Consider the following 22,014-nt stretch of genomic DNA (forward strand, 5'->3'; position numbering starts at 1 on the left):
CATGCATCTAGCATGGGGGACAAATGCGAGTTCGACCCCCCTGGCAACAGTTGCTGACGTCTTGAATATTAATGAGCAAAGGTGACGTGTTACGTGTGGTATGCTATTGTGTCTCTTGACATTTTTAGTCCTTTCATTATCTTTTTATATCCATACCCTTCCTTATGAAGTGAAATGACCTCCTCTTTGAACTTTTTTGACCATTCCTTGGACTTCACCATGTTGTAAAGATGTCATTAACTGCTAAGAAGAGCCATGTGTCACAGTCCTCTTAAATCTGCTTAATTGCTGCTCATTAGGGTTCCGTTCACATCTACAGATGTTTTCATCAGCTGTTTGGCAACACCTGATGGAAACCTTTGTTCTAAAGAGTGGTGGACTTGAGGGGTTAAATAATTTTGTCAATGAGGTAATCACAGAAGGGCAATTAGTAATGGGAATATTCGCAAAAATATTTTTGTTATTTGAGTTGTATTTGTCTATTGGATGTCATTATAAACAAGATGAGAAATGAATGTCAAGTTTGCAAAAACACTTATCCACTGTGGGGGGTTGAATAATGTTGAACATAACTGTATAAAGAATGTGTGCCTACTTTTGGCAAAGTAAGCAGTGTAATTTTGTTGTGGTTTTTAACATTATTTTGCTCATTATCAGAAGTCTGAGAAATATGCGATACTTAGAGCAACCATCTTTCCCTTTTCACTAGCATTACCAAGGTTGGATCAGTTGGTACATATAACTATTGAATCCAGAGGAGGATTATCACTCCCTAACCCTAATCAAATAATATCTATCGTGAGCATTGATGTCTTTTTTTGATTTGATAAGTATTTATTGTCATCATCATTGGTATCATTGACAGTTACAAGATGTGATATGATTAACCCGAAGAAAAAAGAAAAAACGAAGAAAAAAGACGAGGGCTGACGGGAGAAGCAAATGCTTATCAAGTCCCGTCCCCTTTAACCAAGGACGTACAATCAATACATGGTAGAGTAGGCATTGTACATTGCGTTACATGAGCACATGAACTTTCTTCCCAAAAGTCATTGATTGACCGTAACGCTTGGGTAATGTTGTCGATCAATTGTGAATTTTCTTCTTTAGTCATTTGCATTCATAAGAGTACCGTAGTTGAAACGTATTACTTTTTGTAATTTTCTATTTTAAATCCTATTCAATAGTAACTATCCAGGGCTGTAAGGCTCATCTGATTCCGTTCTGGTCAGTTCTGTAGGCCAAAAACATGTTGGGTTTTGCTTTTGCAGTGCTTAACTCTCCAAAAGGGTTCAATTTAACACTGTAGTATCATTAACAACTTATTAACAATTCATCAACCACTACTATCAACTCGTGAGGTAATGTTTTACACCCCGAAAAGATGTATTTTAATGGCTTCTGTCGTGGTCTCATATAAACACCAGAAAAGGATCACAATGTAACTTGATTTGTCACTTCCGATTTTGCGTTGAAGTCTTTGTAAACCTAAAATGTAATTTGAGCTAGTTGTGTGTTTTCTTTCTTTCTTTCTTTCTTCTTTTTTTTTAAGAACACTCATTTTTATATTAACCCTCTGATACATGAATTAAGAAATCTTTGGTCAAGATTCTTTTTTCCTTGATGTGTTTTTAATTCTTCTTAGGACATGAAAATAATGTTCAATTCAATTTCAAAAACATGATTTGTCTTCATGAAGTTACACTGGACCCCATGCACCTGCACACTCAACACAACACAATGTAAATTTAATATAAAAAAATGAATGTATTGTGACCCATTGATCTCTTTTATGCTTTTATAAACATTTCAACCATTTTTGGGAAATTTCAACACTTGCAACAGAGTAGGCACAATGCATAGCCCTGAACAAGAAAACCAATGAAACTTTTTGTTGTGACTCCTACACCTAAGCACCAATATCTTTGTTGTTGTCTGGCAGCCACTCATCATCACTGAAGCTGGACGGAATTTCCTAGGCTATTCTGTAGAATGCCTTATTCATTGCTGCTTTTGAAGTCTACAAAATAAAATAAAATGCACATAGTAATGCCAACTACAGCTAAGATAAAATGCATATAGTAATGCAAACTACAGCTAATCTGCACAAAAATGTATATTTTAAATTCACTGCTTATAAATATAACAATTACATACTAATAATTAAGACAGTCATAAAAACAGTGACGCAGTTATGTAAGACGTGTTCAAAAATATACAGGGGGATGCCTGATGTCCACTTCATTAGACACTTAGTTATTCATAAATTTCTATATATTATACACAAACATTTAATTTCCAGACAAATATTATCTTTCCCTACATTTTACTGTATATCATAATATTTAGTTTTACCACTGTAGCTCTTCCGGCATAGAAGTATTGTCGGATATGCCAGTTGTAGTCGACAGGGGTGGCAGATTGTCGGCTATCTTGAGCCCCTTTCACACATGGTGAAACACCGTGAAAATCCCGGGATTTAAACAGGCAGCCCTTGTATGTGAACGCAATTTCCAAGGTCGGCTGACAAGGAGATTACGAGGACATTTCACAGGTATCGTCTTTGTATAATGCCTGTGAAAGTCCCGGGATGAGGCTTATGTGAAAGCAAGCGTTAAATTCCCGGGTCACAGCACGATGGCTGATGACGTAAATATCATGGTTGGCCGATGGCCACTTCCTCTTTCTTCGCAGACAAAAAGCTGGAAACAAACATGGCAATTGTCACCATAGCAAACTGGAAAAAGCTAAATTAAACTGAAAACATAACAAAATTTAATTGCTATTGAATTGTAGAACCGAGGAAGCGAGTCCATCGTCCATCTTTGGAAATGTGTGATTTATTTTGTTGCCGATGTTCGGGTCCGCAACTGCGGAAACAAGGTTGTACCTCAAAGCAGAAAACAAAGGAGGGATGCGTTCAAGTATTTATTAAATACAAACAAAAATACGCGCTATTTCGGAAAAAGGGAAATAACACAATGGGTCCATGACAACAGGTCGACGGGGATCAATAATGCTAACCTAGTTAGTAGGCAGAGAGCTGATAAGAGAACAAAAAAATACACTCAAATACCAGCACAACATAGGGGATTTCAAAACAAGGGCGGTAGAGGTGTCGAATGGCACCCAGCAAGTTAATATCTTGGCACCCTCTTCTTGGATCGCCTGGGCTTAAATAAAGTCTTGATGGGCTTGAATTGGCTGCAGTTATGGCATCGGGAACGCTCCCAAAACACGATTTGACCAACATTGTGACAGCCGATGCCGACCAAAAATGACGTAATGTCCGGGTTATAAAATCGCACCAGTAGCCCAACACGGGACAAGCCTGTATAAGTGTCAATCCAACGTCATTACCGGGATATCTCTACATGCGTGAAAGCAATGACACGAGTAAATCCCACGTCACCTAACACCCGAAATTACTGGGATATTTTTGTGAAAGGGGCTTTGGATTCAGAGGATATTTACTTGCAGTAACACCAACTGACCACTGAATTGACCTCCATAGAGTATGGCAGCAGGGACCACTCTTGAGGTTGTTATGCAGTTTAACCATAGAAAACAATGCATTCAAGAGAACAGTACGATTGAGTAGCTCTACAATGTAGTGACCACTGTGCACCAGAGGGTTAATTTCATTTACAAAAAATGTTTGAAAAATAACGACATGAGCATCTCTTTATGAACATTTTAACCAGTTGTAATGGTAGACGGTTAAGTGTTTGGGCGACAAATAATTTTAAAAAAGATCACCAATGTAGTAAACAAGGCAACGTTCACATTTTTTAAATTTATTTTTTAAATTAATTTTCGGGAAAAAAGAAATCTGAATCGGAAACCCTTCTTAATCAAGGTTGAAATTCAGAGCCCGTTAGATAGAGAAAAACATGTCCACAAACACGCAGAACTTAATGGGGAATATGAAGTCATGCTAACATTTTTATGCAAGCAATTTAAACAGTCAAAATGTTTTCAAAAAGATAAATGTTCACAATGGTAAACACACACGCACACATGGAGTGACAGTGCTGAATCAAAATCATTGCAATTGCAATGACTCCGGTCTGGTCTGGTCTCTGTGCAGCGTTTAGTATCACAAATAAGTAATAATTTGCTAATGGTAACATTATGTTGAGTCAGTTTAGGGGCAATTAAAGTGAGTGATATTTACATATGCCTAATGAATCACCGGCCACGGCAGTCGAGGCCCTCGTGAATATTCATGCAGGCATTTCTCTTTCCTCACACCCCCCGTCTCCCCATGCCGCTCTGCCACCGTTTATAAACTGAATTATGGCTGATTTGCCCTTTTCAAAAGACCAACATGGCCGCGTCGCTCGCAAGGAGGCTCACCGACAATAACGTCTGATGATAAACTCGTTTTAGTGGCTTCGAGACGGGCAAATGCGGGCCCATTTACAGCTGGGGCCGTAATGAACGTTAATAAAGTCGAATTGTGATGGCGTGGCGTATGAACGCTTATACAGACATGGCTTCGTTTGACCTGTCAGGTGCGAGATCAACAGGCGGCATTAGCGACCATTCATGTTGAGCACATTTGTCATGCTAATGTGTGCGTCTCTAGCAGCAGGTGTGTATGCTTACACGGGTGTGGGACATGACCGAAGCAGAGGCCATTTGAGCGGATTAAGAGTAAGAAGCTGGGGACCAACTCCCTGGACTGGTCGTTGGTCAATCATAGGCCACATATTATGTCAGTCAATGACAGGGGTCATTCTGTAAACTGCACAAACGACAAACTGGTTGTCAGGGAGTAGCAGAGAACAGAGGAACGGACAAAAAAGCTTGCATGCATGTTGGAGGAAGCCTGAGAACCCCTAGCAGAACCAAAACTCAGCCTTGTGAGGCCTACTTGCAAACCACTGCGCTGGTTTAATTATGGAGAGGGCTGCGTTCAACCTCGCGTGCATCTGCTGCCATCTAGTGGTGTCTTTAGGTGAGTGACACATTGCAGGTCATACATTTTTACCATGGGTGAGCTAAGAAGGTTGTCAAAGTAAAAAAAAAAAAAACTTCAGTTATTTTATAATCAATTTCATCCTAATGAAGTAACCAATTGTTTAATTGAATAACTAAACCATCGATAAATGTAGACTATGAAATTATTTTTTGTGACGTTACTTTGGTACGACAGGTTGGGGGTTCAAATCCCGGTCAGAGCCTGGAATGACGTATGACAAACCTTTGGTCTTCAAATTTCCACATAGGGCCACAGTGGGTGCAGAATTTCCCTCCAACAAAACAAGACCACACCTTTTTACCAATCTGGTGTTTTATAAGTGTAATCAGTTGATTGCAGTCAGGTGCTGCTTGTTTTAGATGAATCAACATTACGTTAAAAGGTCTGTGCTTGATCGGTATGAACAAAAACCAGGACCCACAGCGGCCCTCGAGGACCGGTTTGGAGACCTCTGCTTTACACTCACTACATCAGGGGTGCCCAAGTCCGGTTCTCAAGAGGCCTATCCAGCTTGTTTTCCATGTCTCCCTCCTTTAACACACCAGAATGAAATGATCTGCTCATCAGCAAGCGCTGCAGAAGCCTGACAACGATCCTGATTATTTGATTCAGGTTTGTCGCAGGAGGGAGATGTGGAAAACAAGCTGTATTCTTCAAACTATGCAGAATTGTAATTTCATATAAAATCTTGATGATATTATCCCCAAATGGTATGAAGGAAAAAAAAAAATGAAGATCTAAGTACAACAAAAGAACAATTGGCAAACTCGTATAGCAAAAGTCTGCTAGCTTAAACGCTATAAAATGCTTTTTTTTTTCAGTTCTCTCAAAAAAATCATTCAAACACATATTCCCACAAAAAAAAGGCTAAATATACCTATAAACTAGGGATGCACGATATCCATGTTTTGAAACCGATATCGATAACTTCCTGCTCCCCAAGGCCGATACTGATATGATAACCGATAATATATATAATTTTTTAATGTATATCAATCAGTCAATATCGTTGCGATGTGTTCCCCTGAACACTGAGCACTGATCTAAAACAAACATAAACCCAACAGATATTGTGCTTTGTCAGCAAATAAAACATTTGGTGCAACGGGAAAAGAGACTTTTGTGGTCTTGGTCCATGAAACAACTTTGTTAGCCTGGCAATTATAGAACAGCAAGCCTATCAATAACCAAAAGGCCTCTCAATAACTTGTAAACACACAACTTATAACACTGTAAAATGCAAACATTTGCTAATTGCCATAGAAAGGTTTATACGTAACTCAGTGAAGGAAAAATACGGCCTCTAGAACAGTAACAAAACTTTGCATACTGGCAAAACAGGAGTGGAAACAAACGCACACATCCCAATCCGACACCAAAAATATTATTAAAAGGACCGATAACATATATTGTTATTGGATTTATTGAGATGACGTCCTAATTCCTATTATCGGACCGATAATTATCGGACCGATAATTATCGTGTGCCTTTACTATAAAATAAACTACGAAAGCATAAAAAAATTAACATCAAACAAAAACTTACCTTTTGTTGGTCTTAACAGGGAGCAGCTGAATTCAGCCATGTTAGATGAGTTATGTCCTATTCACTGTTGCCACTCGAGGGCAGTGTACCCACCCAAATCAATAAAACTAAATGCAAACACTTTCAAAACTAACCATTACAACACCATTCAAATTAAAAGAGTACTCGGAGCAGCAAAAATTTGATTCAAAGCTTTTTTTCTAATCAAATTACTCGAGTTAATCGATTAATCGTTGCAGCACCAGTTGCAAGGGCGTAGATTTGCATAGGGACGGTCGGGACATAACACTACCAACTTTTCAGGATGTTCAAATTGTCCCCACCAACTTTTTATAAACCTTATTTGCATTATGTAATGAGTTTAATTATTAGATGGACTACCCATATGTTGTAAGGATAGTATAGATAGAATATACACTACCACTATTAAGTGAATTATTTTCATTATGTTCAGACTTACACGTCCCCACTTCGAAGAGAAAAGATATTAGGTTTTTTTCGGCCAGCAGCAGCCACTGTAAGTAATGTAAAAAGACATCAATGTGGTGGGGAAAAAGCCACTAATTTTGCTACTGAAACTCCGACCTGCATCAGAGTCGAATAACATTAAACTGTGTGAACTTGCTAACCTGTAAAACTCGAGTAGAAAGATGAAGCGTCCTCCTGTATGTGTTTTCTACGGTTAACTTTAATTCAACTGTGCATTTAGTACATTTATTCATTAATTAAAATGTATTTCTTTTCTACATCATTTAATATTTTTTTATTTGTAGCCTATGCAGACATTAAATAGAAAGAAACACTTTTTTTTTTTTTTTTTTTACACTCTCTACCCAGTTGCTTACTAGCTGGTAGTTTAGTTTTTAACCAAAATCATGAGATGGGGTTGGATGTCCCAATTTGGATTGAGATGGTTGTCCCAAAATCAACAGTTCGAAAGATTCAAAGGATTTTTATTGTCACTGTACAGGGCACAGTGTAAAATACTTAACTTTTTTGCAAGCTCGCAGGTTATTGTTGTGGTCTCAGCCTGTTTCATTTCGAGTTACCAGAAGATGCAAAACATTTGTTTTCAAATCGGCTTGAAGGTGTGTCATGACTGTGTCATCTTACACCACAAGACAGGATTGTGAATCTGAGTATTGCGATTTAGATTGTTAAAGCCATATTCTGTTTTTATTGGATTCCTGGAGAACAGTTAAAAAATGGAAAAAAAAAACAAAAAACTTGTCAATGGCAGTGAAGATTCAAATTCAAATTGATGAAAATATTCATCAATAGATTATGGCAGTAAATGAGTTCACTTGGCTTAATTACCACTTTAAAATATGGCTTTTGGTTAGACCACACCTTTGTCAAGGTAACGACCGCTGCATGTTTGCCCTGTCTGAAACAAGGACGTAGGTTTGCATAGGGACCGGAGGGACGTAACACTACCAACTTTTCAGGATGCTCATTTTGTCCCACCAACTTTTAAGATACCTTATTTGCATTATAACAGTTCAGTTATGTAGGACATTTAGATTGTCTTCCCATATGTTGTAAGGATAGAATTGACCCTACCATTATTAAGTGAATTACTTTCATTATGTTCAGACTTACATTGACGCCTTTTCACTTGCTGAATGTGCCAGTCCACCCCCCGCACCGCCCCCCCAAACGCACATTTGATGGGCTGATGACTTGACTCCCCGGCCCCTCCTCCAGCTACGCAGACGCACACTCAACTCTGACTGAAATACAACATGCTGCCTCCTCCACCCCCTTCGAAGAGGAGGGATATTAGAAGTTTTTTTTCAGCAAGCACAAGCCACTGTATGTAATGTAAAAAGATGTCAATGTTTGTGTCTCTGAAAGTCCGACCTGCATCAGAGTTAGCATATCATTTATCTGTTTGAACTTGCTAACTTGCAAAACTATATTCATGAGAAATGTGGCCTTGGCCCCCGTTCAGTAATCTGTTTGGTCTTATTAATGTCCTGTCCTCTGCAAAAAGGGTACACGCAGGTTATGCTGTTATATTTTCCCTCCCCTACCAATGTTGGGACCAAACCAACACCCTAGGTCTGAAAGGTGTAAAAATCAGAATTGTTGTTTTCTGTCTGTATCAGATGTTTATGTTTGAGGTCATATCTTCGCCACAAATGGGAGTTGACTGTATTTACAAAGCGTGCGTTCAGTCTTCACTCGGTTCCCTCTTGTACACAAAGCTGACGTAGATAACTGAAGTTTCCGGCAGCTTTGGCAAACACAGGTCAGGGAACGGCAGTGTGCCGTCGCTGTCGATATGAGTTTGTACCGTGTACACCTTGACGCCCGCGGCACCGCCCCGTAGCACAGAACCGTGGATGACGCCTAGTCGGGCCTGCTCGTGGTACGCCGCTCCCCGCTCCCGGCCCAGGACAACGTGCTGCTCCTGTGGCGCCTCCCGCCACCTCCACCTGTCCGCTTCAAAATGGAGATCATTGTCGCTCTCGGGCTCCATGTTCGTTTGAGGCATGAGCGGGAAGTTGATGACGCTTAGTTGCTCCAGGTGCTGCACTGCAAAGTGACCCTCTGAAGAGGGCACGGCACTCTCCCGGGAACCGCCTCTGCAGTCCATCAGGGTGAGGTGGAGAACCTCAGAGTTGTTGAGGAGGCGAGCGGCGTTCCAGGGTGACGTGTACCACACGGTGAGACGGCGCATACGAAAGACGGGCGAGGAGTATGGCGTCGGGATGGCTTTGCATCGGCAGGTGGCCAGCGACGCCATGCTGCAGGCTTCTGGTTCCTTGCTGCACGCATAGTAGTAGAAACTGTCTTGCGTCACGTATGCCAGACGCATGTCCGATCTCTGCGGCGCCACCGACACCCACAGTAGGACGCACAGCAAGGGCGCCGGAGGGCCTAGAGAGGCCATCACTAATGTGGTTGCGGCTCTGTGACCATCTCGGCAGATGCCTGGATAAAGATGAAGAAAAAAATTGTTCTAAAAAATTTTTTTTTGAAGGTGAAGAAAGCATTTTTTTTTTCATTGTCGCCATATTTTGAATTATAGCATTCCTATTAGTGTATTAACAAACAAACAGACTGAGAGTCTTTCTCTTTCCAAAAGTTGTTACCATACTCAAGTTTGCACTGACATCTAAGTGTCATTGCACTGCTAATGGCACAACATATATTTATTTATTTATTGTCATCATCATCAGTATCATTGACAGTTATAAGATGGCGTTGTGATATGATAACCCGAGGGGGAAAAAAAACGAAAAGACAAGGGCTGATGGGAGAAGCATATGCTTATCAAGTCCCGTCCCCTTAGACCAAGGACGCACAATCAATACATGGTAGAGTAGGCATTAAACATTGTGGTAGCCTACATGAAGAAGCTTTTTTTTTTTTTTTTTTTCCTTTACATGAAATGTTCTTCCCAAAAGTCATTGATTCGATGTAATAGGTAAAGTTGGCAATCAATTGTAAGTTCATCGATTGGGGTCACATGCATGTCACAAAGTAATATACAGTGCCTTGCAAAAGTATTCGGCCCCCTTGAATCTTGCAACCTTTCGCCACATTTCAGGCTTCAAACATAAAGATATGAAATTTAATTTTTTTGTCAAGAATCAACAACAAGTGGGACACAATCGTGAAGTGGAACAACATTTATTGGATAATTTAAACTTTTTTAACAAATAAAACACTGAAAAGTGGGGCGTGCAATATTATTCGGCCCCTTTACTTTCAGTGCAGCAAACTCACTCCAGAAGTTCAGTGAGGATCTCTGAATGATCCAATGTTGTCCTAAATGACCGATGATGATAAATAGAATCCACTTGTGTGTAATCAAGTCTCCGTATAAATGCACCTGCTCTGTGATAGTCTCAAGTTTCTGTTTAAAGTGCAGAGAGCATTATGAAAACCAAGGAACACACCAGGCAGGTCCGAGATACTGTTGTGGAGAAGTTTAAAGCCGGATTTGGATACAAAAAGATTTCCCAAGCTTTAAACATCTCAAGGAGCACTGTGCAAGCCATCATATTGAAATGGAAGGAGCATCAGACCACTGCAAATCTACCAAGACCCGGCCGTCCTTCCAAACTTTCTTCTCAAACAAGGAGAAAACTGATCAGAGATGCAGCCAAGAGGCCCATGATTACTCTGGATGAACTGCAGAGATCTACAGCTGAGGTGGGAGAGTCTGTCCATAGGACAACAATCAGTCGTACACTGCACAAATCTGGCCTTTATGGAAGAGTGGCAAGAAGAAAGCCATTTCTCAAAGATATCCATAAAAAGTCTCGTTTAAAGTTTGCCACAAGCCATCTGGGAGACACACCAAACATGTGGAAGAAGGTGCTCTGGTCAGATGAAACCAAAATTGAACTTTTTGGCCACAATGCAAAACGATATGTTTGGCGTAAAAGCAACACAGCTCATCACCCTGAACACACCATCCCCACTGTCAAACATGGTGGTGGCAGCATCATGGTTTGGGCCTGCTTTTCTTCAGCAGGGACAGGGAAGATGGTTAAAATTGACGGGAAGATGGATGCAGCCAAATACAGGAACATTCTGGAAGAAAACCTGTTGGTATCTGCACAAGACCTGAGACTGGGACGGAGATTTATCTTCCAACAGGACAATGATCCAAAACATAAAGCCAAATCTACAATGGAATGGTTAAAAAATAAACGTATCCAGGTGTTAGAATGGCCAAGTCAAAGTCCAGACCTGAATCCAATCGAGAATCTGTGGAAATAGCTGAAGACTGCTGTTCACAAACACTCTCCATCCAACCTCACTGAGCTCAAGCTGTTTTGCAGGGAAGAATGGGCAAGAATGTCAGTCTCTCGATGTGCAAAACTGATAGAAACATACCCCAAGCGACTTGCAGCTGTAATTGGAGCAAAAGGTGGCGCTACAAAGTATTAACGCAAGGGGGCCGAATAATATTGCACGCCCCACTTTTCAGTTTTTTATTTGTTAAAAAAGTTTAAATTATCCAATAAATTTTGTTCCACTTCACGATTGTGTCCCACTTGTTGTTGATTCTTGACAAAAAATTAAAATTTTATATCTTTATGTTTGAAGCCTGAAATGTGGCGAAAGGTTGCAAGGTTCAAGGGGGCCGAATACTTTTGCAAGGCACTGTATATTCTCAGACATCTGTCTCTATCTGGGCACTGCATAATCTGGGTATTTCAGATGTAATATTTGCACAGTTACATTGTAGCATTTTTGCACTGTTAATATGTATGCACAAACTGTCATTTGCACTATCAGGTCAGCCTTCTGCTTCCTTATCTGAGTACTGGAAATTATCATATACTGTTGCATTCTATTATATTACCACTACATCACCACTTGCTGTTAGACACTTATTCACATTATTCCCAATCCGTGTTTTTATACAACCCTTGGCAAAAAGTATGGAATCACCAGTCTCGGACAAGCACTCACTCAGACATTTTATTTTGTAGAACAAACTCACGTAAAAAGCTTGAAAAAATACTTTGTTCAAAAGTGCAACTCTTTAGCATTTAGAAACACTAAAAGAAATGAATAAAAACATTGCGGTGGTCAGTAAGGGTGTAACGGTACATGTAATACTATTGAACCGTTTCGGTTTGTGGAGCTCAGTTCGGAACGGACGTGTACCGAACGAGTTTCTGACGTAATAAAACCCTTACTTTTCGAGGCTGTTAGTCGATCGGGTTACAGTTTCTTTGTGTAGATTATATTTACTCCGTCTTCTCTACTATAATGAGGACCAACACGGTAGGACAGTATAACACAGAAACATCAACGGCGCGACAACGTGGCTGCTGCGAGAACGCAGTGAAACGCGGGCGTTAGAGTCAATCAGCCAATGCACACCAGTTGCAGTGCGGCTGCATGTTAGATGCGTCCCAGAAGCGGCTCAACGCGACGCACGCGAAAAGAACGGCAGAGTTTATTATTTGACGTGAGACTCGGCCGTCCTGCGTCAATACTACTACCGGTAGCTAGGATCGGGCCGGAAGTCACTCGTGTAAAAATACGGTGGATCCGTTCGATTTTCAAACTAATATGCAATCGTAACCTACTTTTTGAGTCCATCAGATCTGTTGAGTGGTAGATCGGGGCACAGATGACTTGTGTTTGTTGATTTACTGCTGTCTTCTCTGCTATAATAATAACCAACACAGCCCCGTGTTCAATACAAAACCCTCCTACCACAACAAAGCAAGTACGAACTAATATTCACATAGGAACTAAAGTTATACAACATAAAATATACAATATAAATGAATACTACATCACATTTGTAAAATATAAACACATAATAAAATAAATAATAGCCCATTTAAATAAAATAAATTGAAATGAGCTAAAACACCTGTAATTAAATAATAAGAATAATACACACATCCTGCTTACACAATTAAATTTACTGATTTCTGTGTGGCGCTTTAACTTGAGAAAATCCACCAATAAAGCTTTTGAAAACCGTTCATAAGAAAAGTTTCATTGAGGCATTTCATTTGTAAAATACATGTTAAAATCTTTGTCATTGGGATTGCTTTTCTCTTTAGCACAGGACTTCTTTTTTCTTCTTTCTTTCAGAAAGAAAGGTGACCAATACACGGGTCTGAAACGCAAATTGTTGTTGGATTATCTTTAAATACCTGCTACTTTTTGAGCAGGATTCTAGCTTTGTATAGGCTAAGGTTCCTATTGCTGAAAGCACAAAAGTGTGTAATAAAAAACTAGCACATTTATATTTTGCACAAAAGTGTGTAATAAAAAACCAGCACATTTATATTTTGCATTTTGTTTTCTTACTGTACCGAAAATAAACCAAACTGTGATCTCAAAACTGATTTTTGTGTACCGTTACACCCCTAGTGGTCAGTAAATGTTACTTTTATAGAGCAAGCGCAGGGAAATATATATGGAATCACTCCATTCTGAGGGAAAAAAATATGGAATAATGAGAAACAAAGAAATAACAGTCAAAACACATCTCTGGTATTTAGTAGCACCACCTCTGGCTTTTATGACAGCTTGCACTCTCTGAGGCATGGACTTGATGAGTATTCTTCATCAATGTGGTGCCAATTCTCTTCGATTGCAGTTGCCAGATCATCCTTGCAGGTCGGAACCTTGCTGTGGACCTTTTTTTTTTTTTTTTCAATTTCCACCACAGGTTTTCAATAGGTTTGAGATCTGGGCTATTTGCAGGCCATGACATTGACTGGATGAGTCTTTCTCCAAGGAATTCTTTAATAGGTTTAGCTCTGTGGCCTAATGCATTGTCATATTGGAAAATGACAAACATATTTTCAATAAGAAAGCTGTCTAAAATTTCAATGTAGACTTGTGCATTTATTGAAAATTTAACCACAGCCATCTCCCCAGTGCCTTTGCCTGACATGCAGCCCCATATCATCGAGGACTGAGGGAATTTTGATGTTTTCTTCAGGCAGTCATCTTTGTAAATCTCACTGGAACAGCACCAAACCAAAGTTCCAGCATCATCACCTTGTCCAATGCAGATTCTTGACTCTTGACACTTTGTCCAATGCAGATTCTGGACTCTTGGCTGCCACTGATGACGAAAGACATCTCGTCCATTTCAAATGTATGTCTATAGACATCAATGGTAGGCGATGAGTTACAATATAGATTGCGATTCTATTTCTGTCAATGGCAGCCAATAAGTTATTACTGTTGCTTTTATGATACCAGTTTTATTGACTGACACTTTGTATGTTAAGTGGACTCAAATGGATTGACAGCGCATGCTTTGACGTTGACAAAAAATAACTTTGTGCAAATGGATTTAGTAATGGTTTGAAAAAAAAGCATCCTTAAAACCATCATATTTTAGATTCAACTATGCCAAATTGTCTTGAATCATTTGGAAAAAAACAGACTACTGCTGGCAACTTTTGTTCAAAGGAGGATTTTCTCGTTTTCTTCTGTCTCAAACTAAGGATAACAGATGGCACAAGCAGTTAAAAAAATTGTAAAAAGAATGAAAGTTTGCAACTTGGCTTTGAATTGCGTTGATGCCGACAAGAACAGCTGCAAGTGCGCAGTGAACATGAAAAGACATTAGTGTGGATGTGGTAGGAGTCTGGAAAGGAAACTAAGACACTGCAAAGTAAGGATGGATTACTACAACCGCCATGGCATCTGTTTTCATTGCAATTTTGTTTTTTTCTTGTGTGTGTGTGTGTGTCATTTGTCCATTGAAAACATGGACGACCGAGCTAAAATCTTCACCTTCAACTCTTCTACATTTAACGACATTTTTAATTTAACAATATATCGTCTATGTGTTGCTTAATTGTTTGAATTCAAATTATAAAATATATATGTATTTACTTAATTTTGACTGCAACTGGATGTGCTCTTCCTAATCAGTAGCACACATTCATTTGACTCCATTTACTGAAATGAAGTGCTATACTTTTCATTATTTTTCATCTCAGTAGTCTTTAATGAAGGCTTGTGTGTAAAATTTTCCATCTACAAACAATCGCAATTTAATGACTTCCCATGATTTCAGTCAGGCTTCTTTGAAAATTCTGACTATATCATGTGATTTCCAGTAAGTGGTGTTTCATCCAGTGGATGCTTGGCACAAGAGCATGTTTCTTAGTCGTTTAATATTCTCGCTTGCCAAAAAGTGGGACGCTGTGGAAACATCTGTTCTCAATCAGGTCTTTTGCCACTACTGTGCGATGCCTCGCTTTCTAGAATACGGCAAACATTAAAAAAAAAAAAGAAAAAAAGAGGCCTGCCGTGGAGCAATATGAACACCTGCTCACCTCATTAACTCTAATTCCTAAAACAATTACAATAAGAAAATAAATGCGTACAGATACTGAAATATTCGATGGAACAATGGGAAGCTATTCATAATGGTAATTTATAGCCGCTTATACAAAAAGTTTAGACTGTTATGAATGGAAAACAGTGCAAATTGTGTATGGATTGCTTCTCTTTATGAAAAAAATGATTTGAATTTCTGCATGCGTGAGAATTTTGGTGTGTGTAAAATTCCAAAGTAGAGTATTTATATTTGGAACAATATATTACATAAAAATGAGAGGATGAGCATTTGGACTTTTTTTTTTTTTGATGAGCACTTATGAGGATTAAAAAAAAATTGTACTAAAAATGCATATTGCCATGAATTAGTTGTACAATTTTTCAAGAAATGAATACATATTTTTTTAAAATAGAAATGCATTGTTTACTTCTGCTATTTGTATGGTGTTTTTAGCACATTGTATACCGTATTGGCCTGAATATAAGACAGTGTTTTTTTGCATTGAAATAAGCCTGAAAAAGAGGGGGTCGTCTTATATTCGTGGTCTAGGCAGTATACCCATTCACGACGCGAGATGGCGCCAGATATTATTGAAGCGATGTTCTATCATGATAGATCTCAGCTACTCTCCCCATTCACGACGATAGATGGCGCCAGATATTATTGAAGCGATGTTCTGTCCTGATAGATCTCAGCTACTCTCATTATTTTATTGCAGTGTTTTTGCTTATTCAGATTTGTATCAAGACTACAGTTACAGTTAGACTTCACTTTGATAGTTAATGCAGTTATTGCAATTTTGTTGTTATATCACAATAGATTGGTTTATTTACATTTCAAAAACCCGAAGCCATTCATTTGCGAATGTGATTGCACTTTAGTTTACATATTTAAATGTTCAGATATTAAGATTTGAATGAGGCAAAATAACATGCTTTTTCTCTCAAATATATTGTTATAATCATTTGTTTCGGATGTACTGTCATTATTTTCTGTATAAAAATTAATTTGGTGTTCAAAAAGTCTTTTTTCAGGCTTGAGTCTTGAAATAGAGGGGGTTCGTCTTATAATTAGGGCCGTCTTATATTCGGGCCAATACGGTATATATTTAAGAAAGAAAAAAAAAAGTTTTCTGATTGTGTCTTGACATATTAGTATAATATGCAAATATGCAGTCAAATTAGTGGAAAACTTAAATTACTTATAAAGGGTTTGATTTGTCTTTGTTAAAAATATCAGCATACAGTGGGGCAAATAAGTATTTAGTCAACCACTAATTTTGAAAGTTCTCCCACTTGAAAATATTAGAGAGGCCTGTAATTGTCAACATGGGTAAACCTCAACCATGACAGACAGAATATGGAGAAAAAAAACTGAAAATCACATTGTTTGATTTTTAAAGAATTTATTTGCAAATCATGGTGGAAAATAAGTATTTGGTCAATACAAAAAATTCATCTCAATACTTTGTTATGTACCCTTTGTTGGCAATAACAGAGGCCAAACGTTTTCTGTAACTCTTCACAAGCTTTTCATACAATGTTGCTGGTATTTTGGCCCATTCCTCCATGCAGATCTCCTCTAGAGCAGTGATGTTTTGGGGCTGTCATTGGGCAACACGGACTTTCAAATCCCTCCTCACCCCGTGGCGTCAAAATGATAACAAGAACGATGAGCAAAAATCCCAGAACCACACGGGAGACGTGGCTGGGTCTTTCAGCATGACAATGATCCCAAACACACAGCCAGGGCAACAAAGGAGTGGCTTCGTAAGAAGCATTTTAAGGTCCTGGAGTGGCCTAGCCAGTCTCCAGATCTCAACCCCATAGAAAATCTGTGGAGGGAGTTGAAAGTCCATGTTGCCAAACGACAGCCCCAAACATCACTGCTCTAGAGGAGATCTGCATGGAGTAATGGGCCAAAATACCAGCAACAGTGTGTGAAAAGCTTGTGAAGAGTTACAGAAAATGTTTGGCCTCCCTTATTGCCAACAAAGGGTACATAACAAAGTATTGAGATGAACTTTTGGTATTGACCAAATACTTATTTTCCACCATGATTTGCAAATAAATTCTTTAAAAATCAAACAATGTGATTTTCTGGGTTTTTTTTTCCACAATGTGTCTCTCATGGTTGAGGTTTACCCATGTTGACAATTACAGGCCTCTGTAATATTTTCAAGTGGGAGAACTTGCACAATTAGTGGCTGACTAAATACTTATTTACCCTACTGTATTTAAAAATCATCTAGCATGGATTAACTTTACATTTTTTTTCATGACAGATTTACTCTAAAATTTATGTAGGTTATATATATTTTTGTTTTTCATTAAAAAATATTGCTTTAAAATAAGTGCAATATGCATTAGCCGAAGTGCATTTTTAGGTGCAACTTTAATATTTTGCATGCACACTGTAGTAGCACTCTTACATTTGTCATCCGATATTGAACAACACTTTAAATATAATTACAGCTGGCTTTAGAATGCTTTCTGAGGGGGAACTCAAGTTCAAAGTTTTAGTAAAAAGGCTTACAAGTCTTGGTATGGCTTCTTGGCCACGTCCCTTCTGGCAAAAGTATGGAGGCAAATTTGACCACTGCATTCCTGCTCCGGCCTTGGATGAACTCAAACCAGAACACAGTGTCTTTTGGAAAATCTTTTTTCTCTCTTCTATATCCTCTGTAGACTTAACATTCTGTCGTTGTCTGGGACTAAATGCTTATATGACGGTTGTAGTTGTTTACATTGCATGTTGTGATCACTCGAACCAAATTACAGTCTGTAAAATGCCGCTGTCACATCAGCATGGCTAAATAAAGTTCGTGTGGTTGTAAACAAAATCTAAAGCTGGAGCAGCATTCATTCTTTTCACAAATCTAAACTCAACTGGAAAAATAGCGGAAGCCTGAAGGGAGTTCCTTTGTTTTTGCAGGTGGTTTTGACATGAATACATGAATATAACGAGCATGATTACATTAATACATTTTCAAAGGTCAAAAACCTAAATCAAATAGTAGGATAAACCACGTATTAGGAAGCACCTTATGGCTACAAAACTCCCGTCAGACACATGAAGTGCCTTTACATAAATACATTAAAATGAATGGGAATGCCACCAGCTCACACACATTCACACACACACACACAAAAAATGTCTTAATTTTTTTTAATGGGGATTATATGAATGGATGAATTAAACTGTTTGTGCATCCTTATGAGTTAATTGCAGCTGTACTTTCTCCTGTGTGTGTCACTTCTTGAAGTATTGTTTTAACGTCTGTCTATATGTGTTGCTCCACTATTCATTACTTAAAAAGGAACACAATACACAGGGACACAGATACTATTTGTTAGCCCGTGTGTTGTCATGTATTATTTGTTGGCTTAAGGATAACATGGCTAAGGCAAAACTATTTTTTTGTTGAAACACACAACCAAGGGCGTAGGTTTGGTCTCAATATTGGTAGGGCGATTTCACAGCGTAACCTGCATGTACACATTTTACTGGGGACGGGACATTAACAAGACCAAACAAATTGGATTAACAGGGGGTCATTTTTCTAAATTTTGCCACGTTTCTCACGAATATGAATCTAATTAATTGATAGGCTAAATGATCAGTGCAATATAAATCTGCATTGACTTAAAGTAAATTTCACACTGCAAATTTATAACGTGTATTTGCAGTGCATATGTGTTGGTTCAGGTGATACACCGTCTGATTGAAACCATTGCTTTCAAAATCTACTAAAGAAACATTTTGAAAACTTCTAAATTAAATGCCTGAATTTTATTAGCTAATTCAAATTGCAATATTTGAACATAATTTATATTAACAGACACAATAAATACAAACCTGCTAATAGTCTCTTAACTATCTCAGAATGAAAAAAATAAACATTTGTCTTAAGACAACTCAACATTATCTTAATAAATAAATATAACTGGAAAAACTTCTTAGCGTGTAACAAAAATAGATAAAAATGGAGCCGTCTTTCAGGTAAAACACTACTACTTTTGTCCACAATCACAGCCACAGCTCATGGTTTAATTAACGCTAACGGTAGAAAACATAGAGGAGGATATTTCTCTCAAGGCGGCTTCACACTCGAGTTTGGAAAATTCAAACAGATTAATGTTATGCTAACTCTGATTCAGGTCGGAATTTCAGTAGCAAAATTAGTATTATTACTTACAGTGGCTGCTGCTAGTGAATAAATACTTCTAATATCCCTCGTCTTCGAAGGGGGCCGAGGGAGGCAGCATGTCGTATTTTTGTTGGGCTGTGAATGCGTGTGTGTGTGTGGGGGGGGGGGGTTCAAGTCATGCGCCAATCAAACGTGCAATTGAGGGGAAAAAAATGGACTGGCAAATTCAGCAAGTGAAAAGGTGTAAATGTAAGTCTGAACATAATAATAGTAATTCACTTAATAATGGTAGGATTAATTCTATCCTTACAACATATTGGAAGACAATCTAAATTACCTATATAACTGAAGTTATTATATAATGCAAATAAGATTGCTTAAAAGTTGGTGGGAACAATTTGAGCATCCTGAAAAGTTGGTAGTGTTATGTCCCTTCCGTCCCTATGCAAATCTACGCCTTTACACACAACATATAATTCTATGAGTTTTATGCTTAGTAAACTAAAATTTGTTTTGAACCCCTTCAAGGAAAGTCTTCACTACAGTGGATATCTATCCAAAGGTTATCATTAACTTAACTCATTCACTGCCAGCCCCGGTCGTGGTAGCTAGTTAACGAGGGATATGGATATCGAAAACACCTAATAATGGCAAATAGATATCCAGTCTGTTTTAACTGGAAGGGCCTGGAAGTGATCATTCGACTGTCTATTGCAGTCAATGGCAGCCAAAGAGTGAAGTTATGTGAGGTCACAAAATATTTAAAAAACAAAATGAACAAGTAAATAAATGACATTGTCAGAGCAACATATGTACAGGCTACATTTCGAATTCATGTCTTTATTCTTTTATTTTCTATTTAGTACAATTTTTTTCAAATTATTTATTGAAGTTTAAAATTATTTTTAAGGATTTTTAATTCATTTAAAATTCTTTAAAACGATTGATTAATCATGGCTATTTGCATTTTTAAAATTATTTTTTAAATTTATGGCTATTTAATTTCTTTCCCCGAAATTCAATTAATACTTTCACTGTAATTTAAATGATTTATATAGATTTCTTTACTTCTCATTGCAAAATAGGTGTTGGTAAAACAAATTACTGGATGTCTAATGAGCTGTAAAATATTGTCACGTGGGCGGCAAACATGAGACCCCTGTCTTACATCAACATATCAAACTAAGAAATCAGCAAATCGATGTGTGTCAACCACATTTGTCATGTCAAAGCCAGATGTTTTCAGTCTATAGTAGGGACTTAGAAAAATGAATGAAATTCAACGTTCCTCTGTGGTTTCTAGACTTGCATGCTGGGGCCACATCAGATTGTCCACCTAAACTGCGGAGGATCAAATCACACTTCCACAGGCATGACCTAATACACACAGGAGATGATTCCTCATATTTGAGATTTAACACCAAATCAGCCTCTGTTTATGTCAATAAGAAGAAACCCACCAGTGGAACATTTTTATAATTTTTCTCCGCCTCTTTGACCACAACACTGTATGGGTTCCACTGCTTGAATCTAGAATTTGACTTTGCTTAGTCCACACGTCTTTAGAATGACTTTACAGTTCAAAGTGGGTGTTATGTAAAGTCTATATCGGAATTAAAGAGCTAGAGTACTTATGAGACAGGCATCCAAAGCAGCTGAATTGTTTCAATTTGACATGTTTATCAGCGCAAGAACATTACATAACAGACATAGAGGAATGCAATGACTAGTAAACATCACATTTGCTTCTCCCTCCATACACACACCCATTTAAAGTGGCATGCATCATTCCTATGTAGTAGTTTTTCAGTACTATAAAGTGTAACTCACCACTGAAGTGCTGCTGTGTGACTGCATAGGGGTTTGAAGCAGCACAGGAAGAAAAGAGCACACATTGGCCTGACGTCAGGATGTGGGAAGTATCCCGCAGAGGAAGCTGAAGTGTGTCCTGCCCTCACCAATTCATTAGGCACACCCATCTGAACTCTTTGGACTTTTGGCACCATGAAAAGATATTTCTATGCAAGGATTTATTGCTTTTATACTGGTAAAAGAAGTACACAACATAGTGGTCTTTATATTTTCAGTACACTTTCAGTACAATGAATGCAAGACTTTTGAGTCTGTTTTTCATGACCTTGTAGGTTGGCAATGAATGATCACATTTCAGTGTCATTGACAGCGAAAGAATTCCGTAAACGAATTAATGGTTGTGTATATGGGTGTGCATGGGAGTGTGTGTGTGTGTTTTCTAAAGGGATCTCACTATCAAAACTATCATTTCAACTTTTTATTATCAAATTATATTGATATATCATAAACAATAATTAAAATTTTACTTTTTTCACAATACTAATAGGCATCTACTGTAATGTGTAACATAAGGCAAAGTTTGACTTTAGTTGCGGGGGGGGGATTTTGATGACCCCAAAACGCAATGTCAGCGATAAAATTAACGTACATGTTATATGCTCGGATAGTAGCTTAGCACATGCTCGTACATACAGGCACCCCAGCTGTGTGTGTGT

General features: G+C 38.3%; 1 protein-coding gene across 3 annotated transcripts; it reads right to left on the reverse strand.

Annotated features, from left to right (window-relative positions):
• Positions 1–534: 534 nt before the first annotated feature.
• Positions 535–21,385, reverse strand: si:ch73-52p7.1 (uncharacterized protein LOC100321084 homolog). Of its 3 annotated transcripts, none has more exons than XM_057848910.1 (2): positions 21,317–21,385; positions 535–9,473 (listed from the first exon to the last, which is right to left on the reverse strand). In XM_057848910.1, the coding sequence occupies exon 2, from the start codon at positions 9,430–9,432 to the stop codon at positions 8,710–8,712; it is 723 nt and encodes a 240-aa protein (XP_057704893.1). In that variant the 5' UTR covers positions 9,433–9,473; positions 21,317–21,385; the 3' UTR covers positions 535–8,709. The 3 variants fall into 3 exon arrangements, with proteins under 3 accessions (XP_057704893.1, XP_057704892.1, XP_057704891.1); XM_057848909.1 differs by lacking the exon at positions 21,317–21,385 and adding an exon at positions 14,037–14,512; XM_057848908.1 differs by lacking the exon at positions 21,317–21,385 and adding an exon at positions 13,541–13,904.
• Positions 21,386–22,014: the final 629 nt, after the last annotated feature.

Source organism: Corythoichthys intestinalis, chromosome 10, assembly GCF_030265065.1.
Source record: "Corythoichthys intestinalis isolate RoL2023-P3 chromosome 10, ASM3026506v1, whole genome shotgun sequence".
Classification (NCBI taxonomy): Eukaryota; Metazoa; Chordata; class Actinopteri; order Syngnathiformes; family Syngnathidae; genus Corythoichthys; species Corythoichthys intestinalis.

Bases quoted from the DNA above. Each gene is read 5' to 3' on its own strand.
- si:ch73-52p7.1 (XM_057848908.1), bottom strand. From the start codon at position 13,577: ATGCCTCAGAGAGTGCAAGCTGTCATAAAAGCCAGAG. The intron at 9,474-13,540 runs GTGGTGCTACTA...ATCTTTATCCAG, and splicing joins AGCTGTCATAAAAGCCAGAG to GCATCTGCCGAGATGGTCAC.